At 34.8% G+C, this 25,672-nt stretch overlaps 1 protein-coding gene across 11 annotated transcripts in view; it reads left to right on the forward strand.

Moving 5' to 3' along the window:
- MIA2 (MIA SH3 domain ER export factor 2) overlaps positions 1 to 25,672 on the forward strand; it is an 84,714-nt gene that overhangs the window by 7,542 nt on the left and 51,500 nt on the right. For 4 of the 11 annotated variants that reach the window (XM_033107814.1, XM_033107817.1, XM_033107815.1 and 1 more), the window contains exons 4-9: positions 885 to 2,100; positions 7,495 to 7,713; positions 7,813 to 7,913; positions 19,422 to 19,553; positions 24,208 to 24,229; positions 24,916 to 25,004. In XM_033107814.1, the coding sequence (XP_032963705.1) occupies positions 885 to 2,100; positions 7,495 to 7,713; positions 7,813 to 7,913; positions 19,422 to 19,553; positions 24,208 to 24,229; positions 24,916 to 25,004 (1,779 nt within the window). Of the gene's footprint in view, positions 1 to 884; positions 2,101 to 7,494; positions 7,714 to 7,812; positions 7,914 to 11,999; positions 12,138 to 13,415; positions 13,474 to 13,544; positions 14,298 to 14,318; positions 14,464 to 19,421; positions 19,554 to 24,207; positions 24,230 to 24,915; positions 25,005 to 25,672 lie in introns of those variants that run through there. The other 7 variants (XM_033107824.1, XM_033107825.1, XM_033107822.1 and 4 more) reach the window with 6 other exon arrangements.

Raw genomic sequence — 25,672 nt, forward strand, 5'->3', positions numbered from 1 at the left:
ACTTGATTCAATCAATCCTCAAAACATCCCTATTAGGTAGGTGCTGTCATTATTCTCATTTTACAGATGACAAGACTGAGGCATAAAAAGGTCATATGATTTACTCAAGGTCACAGAGATAGTAAATGGCAGAGTCAGGATTTGATCCCAGAGGGTTTGACTCCAGAGTCTGTTCTTAATCACTATATTGCAGTGCCAAAAACATATTGTAAAGTTGCCAATTCTTATTTTCAAAAATTCTAAACACTATTTTCATTTCATAATGGTGATATCCAAAGAGCAGTGCATTTCAAACAACGATATGAGTTTAAGAAAATAGCTTTTGCATTTTCTTCTTGATGATTTGGTTGTTCTGTAAGACAGGCAAGGGTATCCCCACCTCCATTGAATACAGGCAATATCTCAGTAAAAGAAATCTAAATATCTTAGTGCAACTCTTAACCAGGCTTTCATGCTTTAGTCTCTGGTCTGTCTGAGCTGTGACCACGTGCTGTGGAATTCCCTTCCCTCAAATCACTACACAGCTGCACGTGTCCGTTCAGTACACTCTCAGGAGGAGCAAGATTTTATGGATATGTATGCTTTTCATCAGAGTTTATTTGCAGAATATACTCAAAGACTTGATTGTCTCTGCTTCTCAAATTCTTCAACTATTTGATAACAAGTAAATCCTAATGTAAAAGGATTTTCATTTAAGTTTAATCATCAACCTAAGAAGTCTGTTGCAATACAAGTGTCTGAGATTAGGAGATCTGATGTTAGTTTTTGCTCTGCTGTTGAGTTAGTTATGTGGTCTTGAATCATAGTCATTCATTTAAAATGATTTAGAGAGAAACAAGGAGTTTTAGTAGAGTTATGTCAATCATAATTTTTTTTCTTTTTAGGAATCTGATTTTCTTTGTCTTCTTGGAGTAAGCTACACATTTGAAAATGAAGATAGTGAGTTAAACAGTGACGATGATGGTGAAAATATATATCCATATGAAGAAGACAAAGACCAAATGTATGAAAGTGATTTTCTGAGAGAACATGGATTTTATTCAATGTCTGAAAGTACTTGGTTTGAAGACCAATTTCCAGCATCAGAGGCTCCTGAAGATATTAGAAGAACTAGTGAATCAAAAAACTGGGAAGGAGTAGAAGCTGGAAATGTGAAACAGGATCCTATTCCAGAAACCGATTATGTCCCACCATCCTCACCTGTGCCTGAAGTGACAGGATGGTTTGGATTCAGAAGGGAACAAGCTGAAGGGAAGACTTTTGAATCAGTTATTGAACCTCTGCAAGAAGGCTCATTTCCAAGTAGAAAAATAGCAATAGAAGATGAGAAAGACCTAGAGGAATTAAGCAATGGTGAGCCCCAAACAGAACATAAGCAAGAATCTGAATCAGAATTCAATTCAATGCCAAATAAACAGTCTGAAGCATCTGAGTCAGAGCACATTCTCAATCCTCAAGCCACTGGTTGGTTTGGCAATGGATTTACAAGTTATTTAGGTTTTGGAGGTGAAGATGCAGGGCTTGAATTATTGCCCAAAGAAAGTGACCCACCACTACAAGATGTTCCTAATTCCATATCATCTGAGGAAGAACCCACAGTTCCATGTACAGAAATATTAACAGAAAAAGGAGACACAATCAATAATGGTAGCTCAATTCTCAAACCAAGTTGGTTTGATTTTGGTTTTAATATGCTAGGCTTTGCATATGACAATGAAGATAAAATTGTAACAGGTAATGGAAAAAATGAAGAAAGAGGTGAAGGAGATAAACATGAACATCCTCCAATAAGTGAATTTGACCCTGATAAAGAACAAGAAATAAAAACAATACAAATTATGGAACCTGAAGATCAATTAGGCAAGGAGAGAGTCTTGGAGAAAACAGATGATTCTGATACCTTACCATATTTTAAAAATTTCTTGTATAATTTTGACAACCCTTGGAACTTTCAGAAGGAAACAGAATTGTCATTTCCCAAAGAGATACTGGATGAAAATAATATAGTGGAAAATGATGAAACAGAAGAATTTTCAGCTGAAAATGATCCCACAGCTAATATGAAAGTTATGATGTTGAAAAGCAGATACAGTCAGTCAGGTTTGTATAAAAATATCTATAATATAATTTACTTTTTAAACATAATTTATAAGTAGAAATAAGATAAGTACTTTTATAAGTACAAAAAGTCCAGGAATCCATGTTCTTAAAATAACAATCAACAACTTTATTAATGACCCTTTTTATCAGTTTCTGGTTTACTCTGGGACTTAGATCTTAATATTATAAAATAAAATCCTAAGGGAAAAAAATGATTTGAAATAGATGGATGTTCCAGTAAGATCTTAAAGTATTTTACAATAATTAAAAAATTTTTTGCGAGGCGCGGGGGTGTGGCTGGTTAGCTCAGTTGGTTAGAGCACGATGCTTATAACACCATGGTTGCCGGTTCGATCCCCGCTTGGGCCAGTGTGAGTGAGCTGCGCCCTCCACAACTAAATTGAAACAACTACTTGACTTGGAGCTGATGGGTCCTGGGAAAACACAGTTAAAATAAATTAAAAAAAATTTTTTATTAAAGTAGTATGTGTAAACAGGTTTAAAAATATAGTACTAAGGCTTTTTTTTTTTTACCGATGGAAATTTTGTTCCCTCTGTCCATCTTTACTCCCACCTCTATCCCAGGGACAATAATTTCGTTTCATGTTTTTAAGCAAATTTCTTTTACTATTTATCTCTATTTTCAAAATAAAACCTATATCATTCAACTTTGATTAATCTATTTTAGATGATATCCATCGACTTCCTATTCTGGTAGTTGAGGATGTTAGCTCATTGACACACTTTTTAGGTCATTTACACCTTCCCAATATAGCTATAGTTGTTTTTTTTTTGTTTTGTTTTGTTTTGTTTTTTTAGAAACTTAAGCTAAGGGAAATTTCAGTAATTCATAATAGTCTTGATTCCTAAATTTTATTCTAGGTCTGTACTCCACCCCTATCGCACCCCAACAAGAAGAACTATGTTAGCAAGGGTTTTTTTTTTTTTTTTTTTTTTTTTTTTTTTAAGTATACAAGATAATAAGGAAACCCAAGTTTTCAACCTTCTCAAGTTTTTCAATTCTGGCAGCTCAACAGAGGGCAAAAAAAGAGAGAAGAGAGTATCAGAGGATACTTCTAGATCTAGATGTCCAGTTCCTAGCAACTCCTATTATTAACAATATGTGGATTGTATTTTTAAGTAAAGAATTATATAACATGACTTTCCCACATCTCCATTATGATGTCTCTATGATGGACAGATTAGAAACTCAGCAAATATTTGCCAGTAATACAGAAACAAATGAACCCTAGAATGACAGAAATCTTTCATAAGCAGAGGTCAACAACATTGCAAACTCAGAAAGAAACACATTAGAACGAGTTGATTTTCTTGAATTTCCAGAAGAACTACTTGTTGTTTCTTAATATTCTCCAAAATGTACTTTTCCCCCTCAGATTTTAACCCTCTCTAAATGAGAAATATGTGGGTGTAATGTGTTTCATGACTAAAAACATTAGAAAACTAAATTGTCAAAGGCTGAAGAGGAAATTATTTTGTTCTAAACTTGTTAGATTCTAAAGGAATACTGTGAAAAAGTAGATAAGAGTAATTGGAAAGGAGAAGAACTAAAACAAAGCAAAACAATATCAGGTCCAGAAATGCAAGAGATTTAAAATAAAATGCAGAAGATTATAACTATATAAAAATGTTTTAGAGCATATTTATAGAAACTCCAGGGCCACCTGAATAGTATTTTAGTAGAATTTATTTATCATTTCATATAGTGATACTGGGAAAATTTCTAAATATGAAAAACTTGATGAATAGTCAAATGAAAATAGGGCATTTATGCAATTATAACTAGTTTTGGGGGACTTTTACCATTAAAATATTCAAAAATTCCTTTAAGTTTTCAGAAAAAAGATATACTATATAAACAAAATGGATTATTTCAAAACACTACAATAGTAATCAAACAAAAAACAGCCTGGGGTCACACAAAATTGGTTTAAAAAAATACCCAAAAAAGGATTCAGATAAAGGCACAGGCCCTATTTTCTGGATATTGGAGAAATAGCTAAAACAGCCAGTATTTTCAGATAATTTCTACAAATCTAAGGTAATAACAAATGAAAACTTGCCTTAATTAGAAAAAGTGCATAAGAAAAATGAATCACTGATGTTTAGTTAATATTTGTGAAAGGCTGAGACTTGCAATAACTACATTTACAGAAAAACTGATATGCTAACATAAAAATTTACAAAACAGATAAATTAGGGAACAATTATTTATGTTATAATATTAATAACTATTTTACAAAAGGATTCCAATTGAGTATATTTAAATAAGTTTCCCAAGTACAGTTAAATATGAAAAATTATTCATTATTTTATTTGACTTAAATTTTTGTTTATAAACAATTGTAAGAAAGGCATATCTGTAACTAATGTAAATCATAAAGTTTAGCTTTAAGTCGGGTGAAAATGATACCTGACTGTAATTAAATATAAAAATATTATAGGAAACATTCATTTTTCCTAACATATATATTATTTCAAATGTAGTTTAAAACAATATTTTAAAAAACTAATATAGCTACATATAAATTTGAGTGCATTTAATTATCGAGTAAGCCTTTTTTTCCCCTACTGCCATTAAACAGTATGGTAGGTAGATCACTATGTGAGTCCTGTATTTATAAGAGTCCTGTTGGATTCAGATTCCTAAGTTGATTGTTCATTTTTAATTTTAATGTTCACAAGTGGCATTTAGATTACTAATAAATGTTTGCTTACTTGGGACTTTCATCTTTTAAACACTGCTAAGTAAATGACAACATCAAAGTGCTGTGTTAAATTCATAACACAAAGAGCAAAATTAGACATTAATTCACTTGCAACTCTTTAATATTTTTTTTCAGGATTGCACTGATACTTTTATCTCTGTCTTAAAAAGTAAAAAGTAACTGAGAAGTAAATCCCAAAGTTTACTTGAATACTATACTTCAGACTAGAACTAGTTAGAATTTGTTTTTGTTAATCCTGTTTGATTAGTTAATTCAATCAGTTTAAACGATGAAAATTGAATTGTCTTAAAGTAAGTTGATGGCTCTTTGACATGACATGCACAAAAATATAGGATGCAACATTACAAATACAGCAAAATTTGATGTTTCAAATTTAAAATTTTTAAATTAATTTTGGGGAAAGGTAATCCTTTTTAAATGAAGGTTCTCGAGATATATGCATACATATTTTCATTTCAAATTTGAACTGAGGCATATTATCATTTAAAGGTATAAATCATTTAAATATTTAATATGTATCATAAAAGCAGAATAATCAGGAATATTTTATTTAAACCTGTATCAGCTTTGTTTTATTGAAATGCAAAATAAAACTTTTATTTTTCCTAAAGTAATGATCATATTATCAGTTGGCTAATATGCATTTTTATCTGATAACATAGGTTTATCTGACTTCTGTAAAATAGCAGTGATAAGATTTATAATTTCTTGAGTTCCATTTCAAAAGTCAATGACACTCTCATCTTACTGAAGCAATATGTTGATTTCATGAGATCACCAACTTAATGAAACATCAGTCTCATGTGAAGTTTTGATACACATTCATAACAGAAATTAAATTCAAAATACAATTTAATATTGATTTTAACTTGATTTCTCAGCACAGCCTTACGCTGTTATTGGGTCTGAAAGAGCAAATAAGCATATAACTGTGTATACTCATGGCAGCATGTATTGTACAAAGAGTTGAATGAGAAATATCTTGTAATTGTTATTTTTACATTCTATTTATATGATCAGTCGTTTCCCTCTACTGGGCCAACACAAACATACAAAATGTTGTTTTAATACAGTCAATCTTTTCTTGATAATTTCTAAAATGAATGGATAATTCCTAAAATAACAAATAATGACGTCAATACTATATTTTGGACTTATGTTATCTATATTTGTTTTATACAACACACTCCAGTAAATTAGTAAATAATATAATCTACTTTAAAATCTAAAACATTCTAGAAGTGCTAAGTAGGAAGGATTGCTCTCAATCAATTTCCTTTAAAATTTACATATAATATAAAGAGTGTGTTTGATTTGGGGATTTAAAAAGTTTCTGCTTATTCATTGTTACTTTTAATATACTCACTGAATGATATGATACAGCATATGATATGATATATAATAATATAATATACTGGACATGGGATGAAGGGGAAAATAAAAGTTGGACTTTGAAAAATATAGTTTCTTTAGTAGTGGGTGGTTCTTCCACCTTTGGAGCAAACTCATTAAAAGTCTGAGCAATAATGGCCTTTATATTTAACAGTAGATATTTGCAAATACGTACTGTAGATATGCATGATCCAGTGGGCTAGATTGCAGAACTTGGAAATTAATTGCTGTCAGTTCTAACATTACCTTTCTTTGTGCAACTAGTTCAGTTTGTTCTATGTATTAAATAGAATTAGCTATTAATATCAAGTAGGCTGTAGATACTGTAAATAATTTTGGTCATTTTGACTCTCTTTCTGGTTCTCTAACAGATGAAGTAAGAAAAATGATCTCACCAATTTTCTTGAATGGTGGGAATATATATTTTTACAATGGTATTTAGAAGTTACACCTTCTTGGATAATAAATGTATCCAAAAGGAATGAAATCCTATGGGGATCTGTCTTATTCTTAGTTATAAGCTTACACTGTATAGTATAATAGAATTGTTGACAGTTACGTTATTTTTTTTCTTTTTAAATAGTTTTTAGGACGATGTAGAGAATAGAATTGTATACAGTTTTAAAAATTCTTCCTTTGTCAAGGAATAAAGGAAAGGCTATGTGGGAGGCTGAATAATGGTGCTTCAAAGATGTCCATCTCCTAACCCCCAGACCCTCTGAATATGTTACTTTACAAAGCAAAAAGGACCTTATGGATGTGATTAAATGAAGCATCCTGAGATGGAGAGATTACCCTAGTGGGCCCAATATAATCACAAGGTTTCTTACAGGAGGAAGGCAGAAGGGTCAGATTAAGAGAGAGATTAGAAGATGCTGCAGTACTGGCTTTGAGGATAAAAGATGGGGCCATGAGCCAAGGGACACAGGTGGCTTCTATAAGGTAGAAAAGACAAGGAAATGGATTCTCTTCTACAGCCTCCAGAAGGAACACAGCCCTGCCAACACCTTGGTTTTAGAACTTCTGATCTCTAGAACTCTAAGAGAATGCATTTGTATTATTTAAGCCAGTAAGGGTGTGGTAGGAACTAATACAAGCTACAATTTATGTTTTAGTGAAATTCTTTTTTCCAAAATGAAGCATCATAATGATCACAAAGGTTCAAAGAATGACCTGCCTAGTAAACAAAAGGGAAGCCCACAACAAAGCAAATATTAAAAAAAAGAAAAACATCTCTCTTATTTATTTGCAGATATGGTCTCTGAAATAGGGTTACCTATGAGAATTCATGAAGAAGTACACTTCAAAACTCCATCTTCTAAAAATAATGATGAAAAATCAAAAACATCACTAGATATGGAAGGGCCGACTCTGGAGGAAATAGACAGATCTGTAGAAAATACCCTGCCAAACAGTCAGATGTTTTCAACTGATTACTCTTTGTCTTCTCAAAATCAGATTGCTCAAAAAGGTAAGAAACAAGTTATTTGTTTTTTAATGCAGAAACTAGGGAAGAAAGATTCAAAAATTACATCATATCAAGTATTAACATTTTTTTATAAATCCATAGAAGATGCTTCTGAGTATCAGAATCTGAAATATTTATTTCAAATTGATGTTTATGATTTCATGAAGTCTGCATTTTCACCAGTTGTAATTCTTACAGAAAAGGTAAGTTGACCTTTTTAATGTTTTGCAAGAATTTTACCTATTTTGCTAAATATAGAAGCAGCTGAAAATTATGTTTGAGTGAATCCTATGAAAACATTACATAATGTTTCTTTTTTCCATAAAGTCTTAATAGGTAAGATGTCTCCTTACATGAACATTTTGTTGCATCATATTGTTAAGGATTTTTTTTAAAAAAACCTTTCCTTAAGCTTTGGTGATCTTGAGCTTTGGGTTTTTTTTTTTCTTCCCTTTTTTCTAGTCAGGGAAAATGATACTAAATGAGTTAACTCAGGAATAATATTAACTAAAAATTAGTCTTAAGCACATTATGAGTACAGTCAGCTCTCTGTATCTGTCAGGTTCGGCATCTGCAGATTCAACCAACCACAGATGGATATATTTGAAAAAAATGTTACGGTGTTGTCGACATATACTACCGTGTTTCCCCGAACATAAGACCTAGCCGGACAATCAGCTCTAATGCATCTTTTGGAGCAAAAATTAATATAAGACTGGTCTTATTTTAATATAAGACCAGGTATAATATAATATAATATCCGGTCTTATTTTACTATAAGACCCGGTCTTATATAAGACCGGGTCTTATATTAATTTTTGCTCCAAAAGACGCATTAGAACTGATTGTCCTGCTAGGTCTTATTTTCAGGGAAACACAATATGTAGCTTAGGCCTATGATGGTTTGGTCTGTAATGAATATGTATAGATTTTTTTTTTCTTGTCATTATTCCCTATACAAAATAGTATAACAATTATTAATAATTACGTAGCATTTTCATTGGATTTAGTATTTTAAGTAATCGAGAGATGATTTAAAGTAATGGGAGGATGTCTGTAGATTATATATGCAAATACTACACTGTTTTACATAAGGGACTCGGAACATCTGCAGATTTTTGGTATCAACCAGTCCGCAGTCGATACCAAGGGATGATTGTATCCGAATGACAGCTGTGACCTCATAATGGTATAATGTGAGAATATTATAAAAGCAACTAATATCTCAAAATTTAACCAAGCCATAACTAAAATTTCAAAATCTGTATACTTTTTCATTTACTGTAAATCTTATTAAATCTTATTTCATTTTTTATTGTAAATGAGATATTGAAAAAGGACCTAGATGTAGTACTTGGCACATCGGAAGTCTTTTACAAATGTTAGTTCCCTTTTTTATCTGCTGCTACCATATAAATAATTGAACATGTTTATCTTCTCATTTACATTTTAAGATGGAATTTAACAGTGGTAACTTTCACTCTAACTAGCTCACTCTAGTTGGAGAACACAGATTTTAAAAAAAAGCAATAATTATAATACAGTACTGTAATAGCCATAGAAAGCTACTAACGTAGCCTGGTAGACTGAGCGGAAGTGGTAGGTAGAGAAGGTTGGGAGGAGAAACCTGGGAGAGTGTCCCAAAGATCATACTTGAGCTGATCTGAAAGGAATAGTAGCAGTTAGCCAGGCAAAGAAAGGATGGGTGTTCTAGGTTGAGGAGAGAACAATCTTAAAAGTACAGAAGTGGGAGAGATCATGGCATTTTGGGAGAACTGAAAGCAATTTGGTCTGACTGGATATATGGTGAGACTGAAGATGCACATAGGGATTAAGTCAAGAATAGCTTTCATGTTTTGATAGGAAGTTGAACTCTATCTTGTAGATGACGCGGCACCATTGAAGGATTTGAAGCAGGGAGTACAAGGAAAAGGTTTCATTTACGAAGTCTATTTGTCAGCATTGTCAAATTAAGAATTGAACAGGTTCAAACCAGAGGCAGGGAGCCCAGTCAAGAAGTTATTGCATTCGTTCAGGAAGTAAATTATCAAAGTCTAAATCAGGGTGTACAAACTCAAGCAAAATTAATGATGTATAGGTAAAGGTGAGAACTGTAACCAACTAGAGAGTGTATGCCTTCTCCACAGGATGGGGCTGCTATTTACCTTCATCCTGGTTTTTTCAGATCTTCTGATATTCCAAGAAAAGCTGGAAATCTGGTTTTGTGTGTGTGTGAAATCTCTCAATTTTCAGTGCTGGCAAATATTCACATTTTAAAAAAAATTTCATGCACGTCAGACAAAATGTTCTGTGGGTTGAGTTTGGCCCACTGGTCACATTCTTTAACCTTTGGCCTAATATCTGATAGTGGTTATTAAAATGATTGGATGGACAGACAAGATAGATCTCTTGAAGATGGACTTCATTGGATTTAATGATTGATTGAATGCAGCAAGGAGAAGAATGTAGTGAGGATAACTTACCAGGTTTCAAGCGAGGGTGACCAGGTAAATGGTGGTGCCGCTGACTGCGATAAAAGTTATTGTGAAAACTGGGCTTAAATGGCATGTATCATTTGGCTTTCAGAGTCTTGCTCCATACTTTATTTCTTTGCTAGGTTCCAGAGAGTTGATATTACCTGATAAATAAGCCCAGAGAAATGATTAATTTTACTCTGTATGATTTGGTCATGAAGAGATTGATTTTAAACTTTACTTAGAAATCTGCTCCAGCATAGGAGAACTGACATATCCCTCACCTGTCCCTCACCTTTCCCCAACAATTATACAAATGAAGTTACTAAAGTACAAAAATAATTTATTAATCAGTACACCATGTTCACCTCTCATATAAAGTGCTTATTTAAAAAAGGTTATGCTAAGTATGCTTATTTTTGAGGACTCAGTAAATATAGTCAAATACATCTTACTTGAACTATTTTGGTTGACATTTTTTAGATGTGAAAATATTGAATTTAAATTTATATTAATTATCTTGTGGCCTTGGAAAGTCACTTATTTTCTGGGAGGAATTTCAGGTTTAAATCTTAGTTTCAGAATCTGAGACTAGATGACAGGCTGCTGATCAAAACTGGCTGGTACATTGCTTAAAAATTATGAACCGGTTGCCAACATTTAAAAGGTGAGTTCATATAAAAATCTGAATTCTCTTGAAAAAGTAGAAGACTGTAATATATCATCTCCCACTCTCATACAGCAACAATCTTAAGCTGAACAGTGCTTGAATAGACATGTATTCTTCATTTGCCTACATTTATTTGGCCTCTACAGCAATTTAAGTTCATAATATTTAGACTAAATGTTCTGAAGAGTTCCTGCTAGATCTAGAATTCTAACAATCTTAGTGTATCTATTAAATACCCATATTATAGTTTTTTAATAGCTGTAGTAAATTGGAGGAATTTTCCAGTTAAATTTAGGTGAAAGGATTGCCTTTTCTTCTTGCTTAAATATTTCAGGTAATTGTTTCTATTTGCTGGTATTTCAGTTAGATTTTGTACATAAGATACTTTCTTTGAATTGTTTAAGTAATAGGAATCAACACCACTTTGTCTACTTGATTTTATAATTGAGGAAGCTCTTTTAGTTCCAACAGTTATATAGTCTTAACTAGAATGCTTTAGTTACATGTGGAATAAACAGTGGAAATTACCTAGCTCTTGTTCAACAGATAGTTAGCTCCTGATTCAATATGTTCTGAGAATAACTCTTACATCACAGTTCAGAGAAGCAAAATGTGGCTCAGCATGTTTGATTTTCTTCCAAAGGACTAGATCTTTTAGACTTAAGATTGCCTGTTTAATTAAATGGGAGTAACTAGAACTTAAAGCTTTGCAGTGGGGCCCTTCATAAGGGAATCATTCCTAGGTTGCAGACAACGTTTACTGGTTAGCACATTTTTAATGTTCCTGGATGCTTTCTAGTAGCTGTCACAAATACTAACACCATTTGTCTTCATTTCCTTTAAAGCAGGCCTATATAAGACAGAAAAACCCCATGTCTACTTAAGGAAAACAATCTTTGAATATCTTTTACGTAGTAAAAATCATGTACTCTATATGAATAAACCATAGAATAAACCATTCAATTTAATTTTTAACACTTATCATACTCAGTATTTCTCTTTGTAATTGTAGATTTTAAGAGGGTAGTAATAGTATGATATTTAATCAGGAGTGATGTCCATGAAATTGAATTATGGTTGGTAGTCACAACTCCACCTATAGCACCCCTTTACCACACAAGTGTCAAAACAGGATCAGTCAGTGTGGAAATAGAAGAGTGTAGGATATATTAGAATCTGAACTCTTTCTCAAGGGTATGAAGTGCTTAGCAAAACTTTATTTACATGTTAGGATATTTTAACATGTATTTAAAAAAATGGAATGGAAAGATCTAGAGGAAGAGGTAAGTTTCTATATAACTATTAAGTGTACTGGAAATTAGGTTAGAATCTGGCACTGAGTTGAAGTTTTACTGTTTTTGCTATGGGCGAAGTGAAACTTTTAGGTTTTTCTTTTTAAAAGTATTTATTTATTCTTTTGTCCCTCATCCATGTTTTTAATATTTGGAAAGGTAAATATTGAAAAATTGGAAAAAGGCACAAACTGCCTTAGGGAGAGCAAAGAGGTGTTTTTTTTTTTTAAATGTTTTATGTTGTATTTAACTCCTAAAAGGTGCAAATGATTCTGGAGTTCCCTAAAGACGTTGAGACTTATTAAATGATTTTTATAGAGTACTACAATGTTCTAATTGAAGCATATACTGTTCTAAGATTCTGTGAAATTCTAAAGATAAAATTTTGATTATGCTTCTGTTTTGAGCAATAAGCTATTCACATAATTTCAGTGCACATTGTGTAACTAACACCTCTAGAGGTTGTCTAAGAGCTTAAAAATCGAGAATTATTAAGCAATTTCACCGAGTCTCTGATACTGATAGTTCCTGAAACTCTTTAGGCTGATGTGGCAATGAAGAGAAAACACTTTTGAGTTCCAAAAAAACTAGGCCTCATTTTAGTCCTGAAAATCACTTGCCGTGAATTTGGGCCACTGTTGATCCTTTTTGGCATAATTTCTGTTGCTGTCAGTTTACATTAGGGAAATTTCCTAAGGATTTAAGATTTTGTTCAACTATTGAGTTCTCTTGGGGGATCTGCTTAGGAAGAAGTATCGTTCCTTTTAAAGTTGCTTCACTGGACTTGAGTTAGAAGGCCGAATATGGTGAAAAGGATTATTATGCTGGCAATGAAGATTCAGAGATGGGTTATCCTTTACAACTAGGTCAGCTAAAACCATCTCCCACGAACAAATCCAGCCCCGCGTACTTTATTCAACATACCTAAAAATAGGGTCCTAAATTTAGAGGGTAAGGTGCTACTTCTAGCTCCCCTTCTCAGGAGGAGAACAGAACTTGTCCAGCCAAGGTCCACCAGGGTTTGATTTAGCATTTGGGTAAGTAACTAGGAGGTCATGGAGTTTAGGCCAATTTTGTCTAACAGGTGTCCAGGTAACTCAGGTAAAAGTGAGTAACCCTCTCCACCCCTCCGCTGAGTAGAGAGACCCGATCGATGTTCTCTTGCGTGGGTGAGGTTAAACTCTGCCCAGACCAAAGGTGACCAAAGATGCCTTCCTGTCCAAAGTCGAAAGTCCGGACACCGTTGGCAGGACACACAGGCACGGGTTCTGCAAGCCATTTTCTAACTGGAATGGAGGCGGCGGCCGGTCATCCTGGACCCCGCGGGGTACGACGGGATACCACGCTGTCAGGGCTTCCGTGGGGTGTAGAGAGCAGACTCTAGCGGGGCTGGGAGAGGAAAGTGCTGGAGGTTGAGGCTCGGCCTGCTGCTGGCCTCTGGGTCGAGGGGTCGCGCAGCGCTCAACCTGCCAGGCTGCACCAAGGGGCCTCCAGGAGAAGCCTCAGTGCCGCCGTGGCCACCCGATGTGGGGAGACCTGGGCCATAGCCTTGTCGTCGGGGCTGTGCATTCCACAGTTCAGCGCAGAACTTGAGGCCGAACCCCATTCTCTCAGCCCCTTAGCCCCTCGAATTCTAAGGGTGGGTAGCTTCGCCAGGTAGAGCGCCGGTCCCTTTAAGAGCGAGCGCCCGGGACACGTCTACGAACCTCGCGCGAAGAAGGAGGGGAAATGCACGGTGTCCCCGCCTCCCCGCCTCCCTTCCGCGGCCTGGCCTAAACCAAACCGAGGGGTGGGGCGGCGAGGAGATGGCAAGTCGCAGGCTTGTGCGGGGCCAGCTTGGACCTTCGGATCCGGCGGACGGAAAGCGTAACGTAGGGGCTGAGGCTCCCCGTGTGGGCAGCGTGGACACTTGAGGCCTGTGGGCACCGTTCCCTCCAGCAACCCCCCGCAGCCGGCTCCTCAGTGGTCTGCCCCGGTTGCCTAGTGCGGGTTTGGGTTCCGGACCGAACGCTGCGTGTTCTCTGCCGGTTGTTGAGGCTTGGTCAAGGCCCTGGCTGGGGCCACTACAGTCCAGGCAGCCTTGGCGCCATGGAGGGGTCCAGGGCTGCCACTCAGCCGTATTTGGGGCTGGTCCTGGAAAAGCTACGCAGGGTGAGTCCTGGCGCGATCAGGGTTACTTGGCCCCGGGGTCGCGGAAGCCGCCCAGGGAAGGAAGCATCAGACTTTGGCTTTGGGGTCTGAGCCGCAGTGGTCCGAGGTTCCGAAGCCAGTCTTCACCTGCCGCCGGGCTCCGGCCTGTGTCCCAGGCAGTAGCCAGGTTCGTAGGATGCTTGGACGTTTTTTTTGGGGTGGGTGGAAGGGGACCAGGAGATGAGGAAGGTTAAGAGAGCATTTGCTTAGTGGGACTTTGTAAAGGTGTGTTAAGTGTTTCCCGATTCCTAAAAAGAGTTAGCCTTTCCATCATGTTATTTTGAACAGGGTCCCGTGACACTTGGTCCTCCCAAAGGCCCCCGCCCCCCGACTGTAAGAAACTTAAGGGTAAGGAGTGATCTTCCGAAATGAGTTCCCTTTAGTGATGAAACTTCTTCTTGTGCTGAAAGGGCACCTAAGCCTGGACTGGGAGTTAGGATTCTAATTCTGCATTTTCTTTTAATAAAGAATGCTCTTCTGAGATGCTTTACCATAAGTGAGGTTGTTTTTCGCTTCTTTCAGTGTCTTGTTAATGTAAAAGGTCGTGTTAATGTAAAATCTGAAGACATTAAACTTCCAGTGTTCAAAATTTATTTATTTATTTTTGGTTCAGTTTATGATCATGTTGCAGGGATTTTTCTAAGTGTTTATAGGTGTCTTTGTTGACATGTTTAGAGACATTTATGTCGCCGGGTTTTTTTTAAAAAAAAACACTATTTGTATTAAAAATGTAAAAAGCCCCTTTCAATATTGGGGCAGTTATTACTGGTTTCTTGTCATGTAAATTAAAAAGTACCGTTGCCGTGGTATTCACATATATGTATACATATGACAGTTCTATGGAGATTCTAAATGGACCAAGACAGTTTGGGTGGGAAACTGATACGCTGTCTGTTAAGGGAGACAAGAAAAGAAAATAGTACGAAGTAGAAACTGAAGTGCTTACTGAAGCATACACACCAAATGCTAGGGAAATTGAGGGATGGGAGAGATTACATTTTCTTGACTCTTTAGGAAATCCTTTTGGGAGTAGCTTAAGAGGTTGTATGAAACAGCATGGTATGTGGAGCTGTATTACTAGAGTGTAAAGTGGGCTCAGGGAGTGATGTGCAGTGATGCTTGCTGGAGACATAGTAGGTTCCAGGTAATGCAAGTGATGGAGAGACAATGTGCTTTTATTTAGCACTTTCCACTAGGCCTAATTCCTCATACTGTAGCTGAAACAAGCCTGAAACATGTAAATAAACCTTTACTTACTAAATGTAAATTGGTTCTAAATTTTAGAAGTGATGGTAGTAATTAATCACAGAATACTTAAAACCTTTTCCACTCTCAAACAGGAGTACAAAAGGAGTTCTAGACCAAGTATCTTAAAAGACTCAACCAATCAAGGTGACGAAATACTCTAGGGTTAAATCAAAATTGTTTTTCATCTACCTCCAATAAGCATGATATATATTAATAAAAACAAAATAATAGAATGTCAACATGCATGCCCTGAAAATACTTGATTATAATGCAAAGTTCCATTGAAGGGTACACCTCTCCAAGTTATAAAACTTGAAAAATAATTTCCCCTCTACATATTACTAAATGTTAACTAAATACTAAAAAAGAAACCACGGAGAAAAAGATACAGACAATTCAGCCTACATATAATAGGGCTTCCTCTCCAGGCTCCTAGGCTCTGTCCCATTTTAAGACTTGGCATATTTTTATATGCTGAGCACCATTTAGCACCTTTCTCAAAGTCTGTGTTTCAAAAGAGAATGACCAAAGTAGAAATGGGGGTTTTACCAGCTTAAGATCAAACAGTGGTTTCCTTTTAGAGGTCCTCTCCTGTATGATTGGCTTTGGGAATGACTACCTCCCTCCTCCCATCAGGGGTCCTAGACCATATCCATTTGCAGGAAGTTTCCCTGTTTCAATAGAGCACAGACTAGCAGATGATCCTTGTGTACAGTGACTCCTCCAGATTTGTCCAATTAACTGGTATCATAAAACTCAGAGTTGCAGTCTTAGATTTGTGAGCTATCATCATAGTGGAAGTTGAAACTATGAAAATGGATAAGAGTAAAAGGAGAGAATATTTTTTAAAAGTGTCTGGAATATAATTTGTTAATAAATGTAGAATGTGTGGATGGGCAGAGGACTAAATGAATACTAACAACTTCTCATGTAATTATTCATTTTGCAATTCCTGTTTCAGGCTGAACTCTAATTCTGCCTTAGCTCTTTTTAGACCATTTGCCCCAAAATCTCTTTTGATCCCTTTATAAAGGGAGAGTTATTATTATTATTATTTATGGTCACCAGTTTACATTTGGGTAAAATAAAGACCTGAGAAAATTAAGAGGCATATTAAAAATAGGTTTTTATCAAACTTGTGAATAATGAGTGAGTCAGTCTCCCTTTTAAACTCTGATGGTTTACTACTAAATTACAGGGAAAAAATATTCCAATTTTTAGCATGACTAATATGTAAAGAGGAAATTATTTTTCAAGTTTTATATCTTGGAGAGGTGTACCCTTCAATGGAACTTTGCATTGTAAAGTATTCTCAGGGCGTGTATTCCATTATTTCGTTTTTATTAATATATATCATGCTTATTGAGGTTAGATGAAAAACAATTTTGATTTAACCCTAGAGTATTTTGTCAACTTGATTAGTTGAGTCTTTTAAGATACTTGCTCTAGAACTCCTTTAGTACTCCTGTTTGGGAGTGGAATAGGTTTTAAGTATTCTGTGATTAATCACTGCCATATTTATGGAGAGTTGCCCATCACTTCTAAAATTTAGAATCTATTAACCAAATTGTGTAATCGTGAATTGTATTATACAAGCGTGCCAAAAAAAGTATACACATTTTAAGAAAGGAAAAAAACTATTAAAATTGTAATAATATATACTGGTAACAAAATATGAATACAAGTCATGTGTGTACATTTTTTTGGCACCCCCGGAATTTATTGATGTTTGATAAATCTGGTTATTCTTTCTGTGCTGTTGTGAGATAGAGTGCTATGTTGTAGTTAATATTTAAAGGTGAAAATTCTCCATGAGAAAGCCAGAACAAGTAAGACTGGAGCAATGGATTTGAGATGAATTCTTGAGACCCAGATTCGTTGCTGTTCCTCAGTCCAACCAGCTCAAAGCTTGAACCTAGAATTTACCATCTTTTAGAATAGAAGGGCTGATAAATGCTATTGAATTTAAGAAATATCATGTACTAAAGATAATTGCATGTTTGATCTGAGAGATGGTTTTAGAATTGTTGCTTAAAGTGTCGTAATATTGTAAAGGAATCATATTGATTATTACATTTTTGAAGTGTACATTTTATATTTTGGAATAGCTGAAATTAAGATTCTTGGAGAATATATACACTAAAGAAAACTTGTCTACTATGTGTGTTAAATGCCTCTTTTTTTTCAGAGGCAGAAATAGATTTTTTTTAAATAACTGATTGGCTTTAGTGATGTGAATTTCTGTTAACTGGTAACTGGGATAATGTAGACAGAGACAGAGGCAGACTGCGTTCAGGGTAAAGGTATTTTTAAGAAGCAGTATAATCAGGTGTATTTAATACAGGTTAATGAACTATAGATAGCAATTTGGAAAGAGTATGTATATAGATTAGAACTATAAACAAAAGCTTTTGGATGGGGAATAGACATTAAAGGGGGTTTTTCTAGGTAGAAAGGACCTAAAAAGGGAAGATACGCTCCAGAGGTTTTGGGCTGAATTGCAGAAAGAATCTAATATGATTAGACTTCTCGTTGTTCCTTAAAAGGGCATTTTCCTTTTCTCCCCTGCCTTCTTTTTATTATGTGATCGAGTAACATCTGGGTTTTGGTAACAGAAAAGAAAACCCCATTGGGTGAGGAGGAAAGATGAAATACTGAAGCAATCGCAAAAGCCCAAGCTGTTTTGTGTAGAAGACCTGCTAAGTAGTAATGTGGAAAGGCCGTGGATACAGGATCATGATCTTGAAGGAGGAAAAATAGAAATAGTTGCCTTTTTGAGTACCCACAGGCCTTGCATGTTGCAAGCATTATTCCCATTACGGATAAGAGAAGGGAGCCACAGAGGTAGGATAGAGGGATTCAAATTTCAAACCCAAAGCTCCATCGTGGTTTTTAAACTTTTTTTTTTTTTAAAGCTGCAGGTCCATGTTTTTGTTTTTTTCAAATTAAGAGATTTTATTGCTAGTTACAGATGCATGGGCAGGGTTAACAGAATTATTAGGAAATGGTGAGGCACCCAGCAATAGTGGGTAACTTTTGCCACCTTTAAGTCTGAGGGGTTGCAGATCCTTTCTTTTTTTTTTTTTTTTTAATTATAGGGAAATCTTATATGAAACCCAGTGTGCTCTATAGATAAAACCTAAACTGGTTGAAATCAGGATAAGAGCACCTGAACTCTTCTTCTTTTTTTGGCCTTCTTTCCTCTTATTCTCATCCTCAGAAGTTCTGAGGCATCTTGTCAAACCCCAGTTTGAAAATCAGTGCATTTCACCATACTGCTGTTTTTCACTTGGTGATAGTGTTTGAAAGTTGCCAGAAAAATATTCTCATACATTCTGTTTGGTGGTAATCTGGCAACCTGTTTCATGAAAAGGGTGTTAATAATATTTACATATAAACTTGTACTTATGTTTGTGTCTTAGTCTGTTTAGGCTGCTATAATAAAAATACCATAGACTTGGTGGTTTAAACAACAAACATTTTTATCACAGTTCTGGAGGCTGGGAAGGCCAAGATCAAGGTGTCACAGATCCGGTGTCTGGTGAGGGCATGTTTCCTGGATCATAGTTTTCACACTATAACATCACATGATGGAAAGGTCAAGGGATCTTTCTGTGGCTTCTTCTATAAGGGCATTAATCCTGTGGATGAGGCCGTGACTCATAAGCTAATCACCTCTCAAAGGCCCTACTTCCAAATACCATTACATTGGGGATTAGGTTTCAACATACACATTTTGTTTGGGGGGGACACAAACATTCACTGTATAAGCAGTTTGTAATCAATACTTCTAATCAAAAGTACATTTAAAGAAAGTTAATTTTCTTTGTCTTGAAGGTTGCAGCAGCATTACCTGAAGATATGACACCAGGTCCTAATTCCTATGGTTTTCCAGGGGAATTGCTGATATGTGCAGCTACTGTTGGATTTTTTGCTTTTTTCTTGTTTTTGTGGAGAAGTTTTCGATCGGTAAGTAAGCAATGCTGTGTACTAAGGGAATGTTCATGTTTGTTTTCAGGTTGAACAAGTTATATGAGAAACACATCTTTTAAGGAAACAAGTTAGGTTGTAGTTATGTGGGTTATTGATGTTAATGTGTGGATACTAGAAGCAGTATGGATTTAGAGGAATTTTTTTAATTTTTAAAAAGAAAATTTATTCCCAAAACGCTGGAGTGCACAGGCCCAGGAGGAGAGCGACTGTCAGGAATTTTTTTAAGTGTAAAAATTTTAAAGGATTTCTTTATAGAAGTATTCTACACTAATACTAAAACCCTTCATTCATTCATTCATTCATTTTTGTTTTGTGCTTGTTTTTAACAACATACTAAGCATCTGTGAATATACCACCAACCTAGAAACAAAAACACTAACTATCACTTACATTTAGGTGATCTTCCTTCATTTCATCCCCCTGCTTCCCTGTAGTAAAGGCAACCCTGTTCTGGATCTTGTGTTGATTAATACCATGCCTTAAAAAAATTATTTTTGGTCATATTTGCATATATTCCTCAAAAGTATAGTAATGTAATTTTACTTGGTATCATGCCATATGTCATGTTTTGGAACTTTTTTACTCCATCCTATGTTAACATGTTAATCTTATGCTAAGCTTCATCCCTATTTTTGGATGAGGCTTTAATTTTTTTCTGTTTTTTTTGCTCTGGAATATTACAGGAATATGCTAAAGTTTATAGATTTTCTAGTCTTGGACATCTGGGTTGTTTCGAGGTTTTTTTTTTCTGTTATAATTAGTGCTGCTGTGTGTATTCTTATACATATCTCCTATACATTTTTAAGTTTCTCTTGGGAATATACTTAGGGGTGTGGTTCCTGGGTTATAGGGTCTGTGGAGGTTCTCCTTTTAAGAGATAATGCCAAATTCTTTTCCAAATTGTATCAATTTACACCCTTACCAGCAATATATAAGAGGTCCTGGAGATCCATTTGATTTCTGTCCTTTCCAACACTTGTTATTTTGCCACTTGAATGGGTATAAAATGGTATCTTGATGTGATCTTGATTTGAATTCCTCCATCAGTAATGAGACTGAAAACTTTTTTTAATTAAAGTTTATTGGGGTGACAATTGTTAATAAAGTTACATAGATTTCAGGTGTACAATTCTGTATTACATCATCTATAAGTCCCATTGTGTGTTCATCACCAGAGTCAGTTCTCCTTCCATCACCATATATTTGATCCCCCTTACCCTCATCTCCCTCATCTCCCACCCTGCAACCCCCTTACCCTCTGGTAACCACTAAACTATTGTCTGTGTCTATGAGTTTTTGTTTCTCATTTGTTTGTCTTGTTCTTTTGTTGTTTTTGGTTTATATACTACATATCAGTGAAATCATATGGTTCTCTACTTTTTCTGTCTGACTTGTTTTGCTTAGCATTATAATCTCAAGATTGATCCATGTTGTCACAAATGGTCCTATTTCATCTTTTCTTACGGCCGAATAATATTCCATTGTGTACATATACCACAACTTCTTTATCCATTCATCTATCGAAGGACATTTTGGTTGTTTCCATGTCTTGGCCACCGTAAATAAAGCTGCAATGAACATTGAAGCACACGTGTCTTTATGAAAAAATGTTCTCAGATTTTTTGGGTAGATACCCAGGAGAGGGATTGCTGGGTCATATGGTAATTCTATTAGTAATTTTTTGAGGAACCTCCACATTGCCTTCCTTCCATAGCGGCTGCAACTTTTTTTTTTTTTTTAGTTTTATTGGGGAATATTGGGAACAGTGTGTTTCTCTAGGGCCCATCAGCTCCAAGTCGTTGTCCTTCAATCTAGTTGTGGAGGGTACAGCTCAGCTCCAAGTCTAGTTGCCATTTTCAATCTTTAGTTGCAGGGGTCCGCATCCCACTTTCCCATGCGGGAATCGAACTGGCAGTCTTATTGTTGAGAGCTCGCTCTCTAACCAACTGAGCCATCTGGCTGCCCCTCCAGCAGCTCAGCAGCAGCTGGTTGTCTTCAGTCTAGTTGTGGAGGGCGCACCTCACTGGCCCATGTGGGAATCAAACCGGCAACCTATTGTTCAGAGCTCATGCTCTAACCACTGAGCCATCCGGCTGCCCCGAGACTGAAAACTTTTACTAAATTTACTGGCCATATGTATTTATTATTTTGGGAAATAATTGTTTATTTCTTTTGCCTAATTTTCCATTAAGTAGTTTGTTGTTTTTTTATTTGTAGGTGTTCTTTATGTATTCTTGATGCTGTCTTGGTTGATTCTGTGTAGAGTAAATGTCCTAGTATGAAACATCTTTTCATTTTCTTTCAGATGTTTTCTGATGAACAGATACTCTTAATTTTAAAAATTTGCTTTTAAAATTTAATTTTAAAAATTTGCTTTTAAACACTTGAGTCCTTGATTCATCTAGAATCCTTTTTTTTTTCCCTCTGATACGGGATAGGGATTCAGTGTAATATTTTCCCCTGAGATATAACCATTTTTTCACTTTCATTTATTGAATAGTTCCTCTTTTTCCTATTCATCTGCCATGCATGTTAAAGTTCTGCATGCATATAGAGCTTTTCTGCACTCTTAATTCCATTCCATTGATCATTGTTGAAAGCAGATACATGGATACCATTCTGTATCCACCCCTTAGGTCAAATGTACTAAGTGACTAATTTGTGTTGTTCATGTATTATATATTCTTGCACTTTTTTTGTTTGTTTTCTTTACCAAGAATGAAGAGAAGTGGGTTGAATCCCACTGTCATGAGAGATTTATCACTTTCTGTAATTCTGTTAGTTCTTTACATATTTTGAGCATATTTTGTTAGGTGGATACATGTTTAGAATTGCTACGTTTCATGGTAAATTGAACCTTTTATCGACATCTAGTGACACCCTATAATTCTAGTGATGCTTTGGTCTTAATATCTATTATTTGAGATTAACATAGCCATACCAACTTTCTTTTGGGTGACATTTAATTTTTCTTTTTTCATCCTTATACTTTTCAGCCTTTCTTTGGTCTTTTACTTAATGTGTGCCCTGTATCATTTCTTTTATATCTAATCTGACAACCTCTGTGTTTTCACTGTTGAGTTTATCTACATATATTATGATTATTGATGTATTTGGATTAGTTTCTTCCCGCTTAGTTTATTAATTTGTTTGACTTTTTATATTTCTACTAATTTCTTTGTACATTGGTAAGTACATCTTTCTGCTAAGAAAATAAGGACCATAGCATACTCTTACATTCTCACTTTCTAACCCCCATCTTGTTGTTATAATCTAAAACTGTAGTTCTAGATATGTTTCTCTTTTTCTTTTCTTTGTTCTTTACTTTATCCTCCACCCATCGTTACCCATCACTCAAGACTACAAAAATAAATTACCAAGATATTTGATAACCCTTAATTAACATATCTCTTACAGGATCTTCTAGATTTAATTCTTCCCGTATTTGAATACTTCTTTCAAGATTGTTTTAGTGTGAGTCTTTATGTGACAGAGCTTCTGAGATTTTATTTTGAATGCTTGATATTTGAATTAAGTCCTCACACTGAAATAATTTGTTCGATATAACCATTCTAGGTTTAAAGTTCCATTCTTTTAATACTTAAAAAGCTGTACTTCCTTGTCTTTTTACATCTAATGTTACTTATTGAAAAGTCTAATGTCAGTCTGATTTTTATTCATTTGTAAGTGATCTGTTCTCTGTGGAAGCTTTTAGAGTCTTTTAATTTGATAGTTTTATTTCAATATAATGTGTCTACGTTTGAAAATTTTTTTTCTTATTTCTCCTTTAAAATTTTCTGGAATCTTAATATGAGATCTTTTATAATTTTTTTAATTCTGGTAAATTTCTTCTGCATGTTACATTTTTATTTCTCTTTTTGGGACTAGTATGTTTTAGATGTTGTTCTTTATACTTAAGACTTCTAAATCTCTTAATGTTTTTCCCCCAATTTTTTTGTAGTTTCCTGTTAACCTTTTGAGATAGTTCCTCACTTTGATGTTTCATTTAAATAACTTGTTCCTCATCTTTACCTATTATACTGTACCTTGACTTTTAAATTTTGTCTCTTTTAATTTTATCCCTATACATTTTCTGTAGATGATGTAAGTCCCCATTGTTTTTTATACTTACTTATATTACCTCAACCCTAAACCTGACCTTCTTACAAATGGAATTTTTCCTTCATTATTTGAGAAGAGAGGCTAAAGAAGAAAAAAACCTTTACTGTTTCTTTATAGTCATTTCAGATACATGGCCCTGTGGTAACATTTCTGAAATTGTGTTATTTTGGATATTAGCACTAGGGGAGATGATAATAGGAGCTTCCTGAAATAGTTTGTTTTAGGGTCAAATATGTTTGAGGAACAATGGGGTAAATGAAATTAAATAGATATTTTTAAGATAGTTATTTCAGAATCTTTAATATGCTAATACACAATGTGAACCTTCAACAGGGATACTTTAATATGTAACATTTATCTCGTTGGACATAGAATACTAGGCTAATTTATATTCATACTAAGGCAATAAGAAAAGTATTGTTTTTAAGTGGGCAGTATAAGTTAAGTAAATCATATTTACTTGAATGTCTGTCTGTTTTAACGTAATTTTGTTTAAAATTTGTTTCAGATTCAAAGCCGGCTTTATGTGGGTAAGCTCTTTTTTATACTTTAGATCTCACCGTTGTTTATAATTCTAAAACTTAAAACAATTTAAACATGATAATATTAACTTCAAAATAATTTATTGGGGTAACATTGGTTAATAACATGATATAATTTTTAGGTGTACAAGATTGTAATTTGACATACATGTATGCTCACCACCCGAAGTATATTCTCCTTTTGTTACTATATATTTGACCCCCTTTACCCGCTTCGTCCTCTCCCTATCCTGTTTTCCCGCTGGTAACCACTATTCTGTTGTCTGTGTCAGTGAGTTTGTTTTTGTTTGTTTTGTTGGTTCATTTGTTACTTTTTAAATTCTACATATGAGTGAAATTGTACTGTTTGTCCTTTTCCATCAGGCTTATTTCATTTAGCATACATAGTACTCTCAAGATCCATCCATGTTGTTGCAGATGGCAATATTTCCTCATTTTTTTATGGCTAAGTAGTATTTCATTGCATATTTATGGCTAAGTAGTATTTCATTGCATATATGCAATGTGTATATCTTAAAGAAGATATACACCACATCTTCTTTAACCAGTCATCTGGCAGTGGACACTTAGGTTGTTTCCATGTCTTGGCTATTGTAAATAAGGCTGCAGTGAACATAGGTGTTCATATATCTTTATGAGTAAGTGTTTCACATTTTAACTTTTTTTATTTTTAGGAAGAGAGAAAAAGCTTGCTGTAGAACTTTCTACACTAATTGAAGAAAAATGTAAACTACTTGAAAAATTTAGCCTTGTTCAAAAAGAGGTAAGACATTTTTGAAAATGTTAATATTCATGTTAGAATCAGAGGACTTTATACTTCTCAATGCAGGTACTTCTATGTCAGTTTATTATTAATGATTTGTTTGCAAAGTATGAGAGTTCAGTTGCTCCTCATATTACCAATCTTATCAATTTTAACCATTGTGGTAGGTAGGTGCGCAGTGGCGACTCATGGTTTCAATTTGTGTTTTCATGACTTATGAGGTTTCATGTTTCTTGGCTGTTTGGATATCCGGATATCCTTACTGTGAAGTTGCCTGTTTTTTTTTTTTTTTTTTTTTTTTTACACTTTTAAAGGTTTGGTTGTCTATCTTTTTCCTTTTTGATATGTAGGATTTTTTTCCTGTATTTTGGATACGAGTCCTTTGCCAGATACATGTAAATATCTCCCACTCTGTGTTTACCTTTTTATTTAAGATGGTGTCTTGGTAAGCAGAAGTTCTTAATTTTAACATGGTCTAATTCGTCAACTTTTTCTTTATGATGACTGCTTTTTGTTTCCTACTTAAGAAATTTTTGTCTTCTCAAGGATATGAAGATATTCTTCTGTGTTATCTTTTAGAAACTTGAATGTTTTACTTTTCTCATTTAGTCTTTGTATTAGTTTGCTAGGACTCATAACAAAATACCATAGACTTGATGGCTTACACA

The sequence above is a fragment of the Rhinolophus ferrumequinum genome, chromosome 6 (genome assembly GCF_004115265.2).
Source record: "Rhinolophus ferrumequinum isolate MPI-CBG mRhiFer1 chromosome 6, mRhiFer1_v1.p, whole genome shotgun sequence".
Lineage (NCBI taxonomy): Eukaryota > Metazoa > Chordata > Mammalia > Chiroptera > Rhinolophidae > Rhinolophus > Rhinolophus ferrumequinum.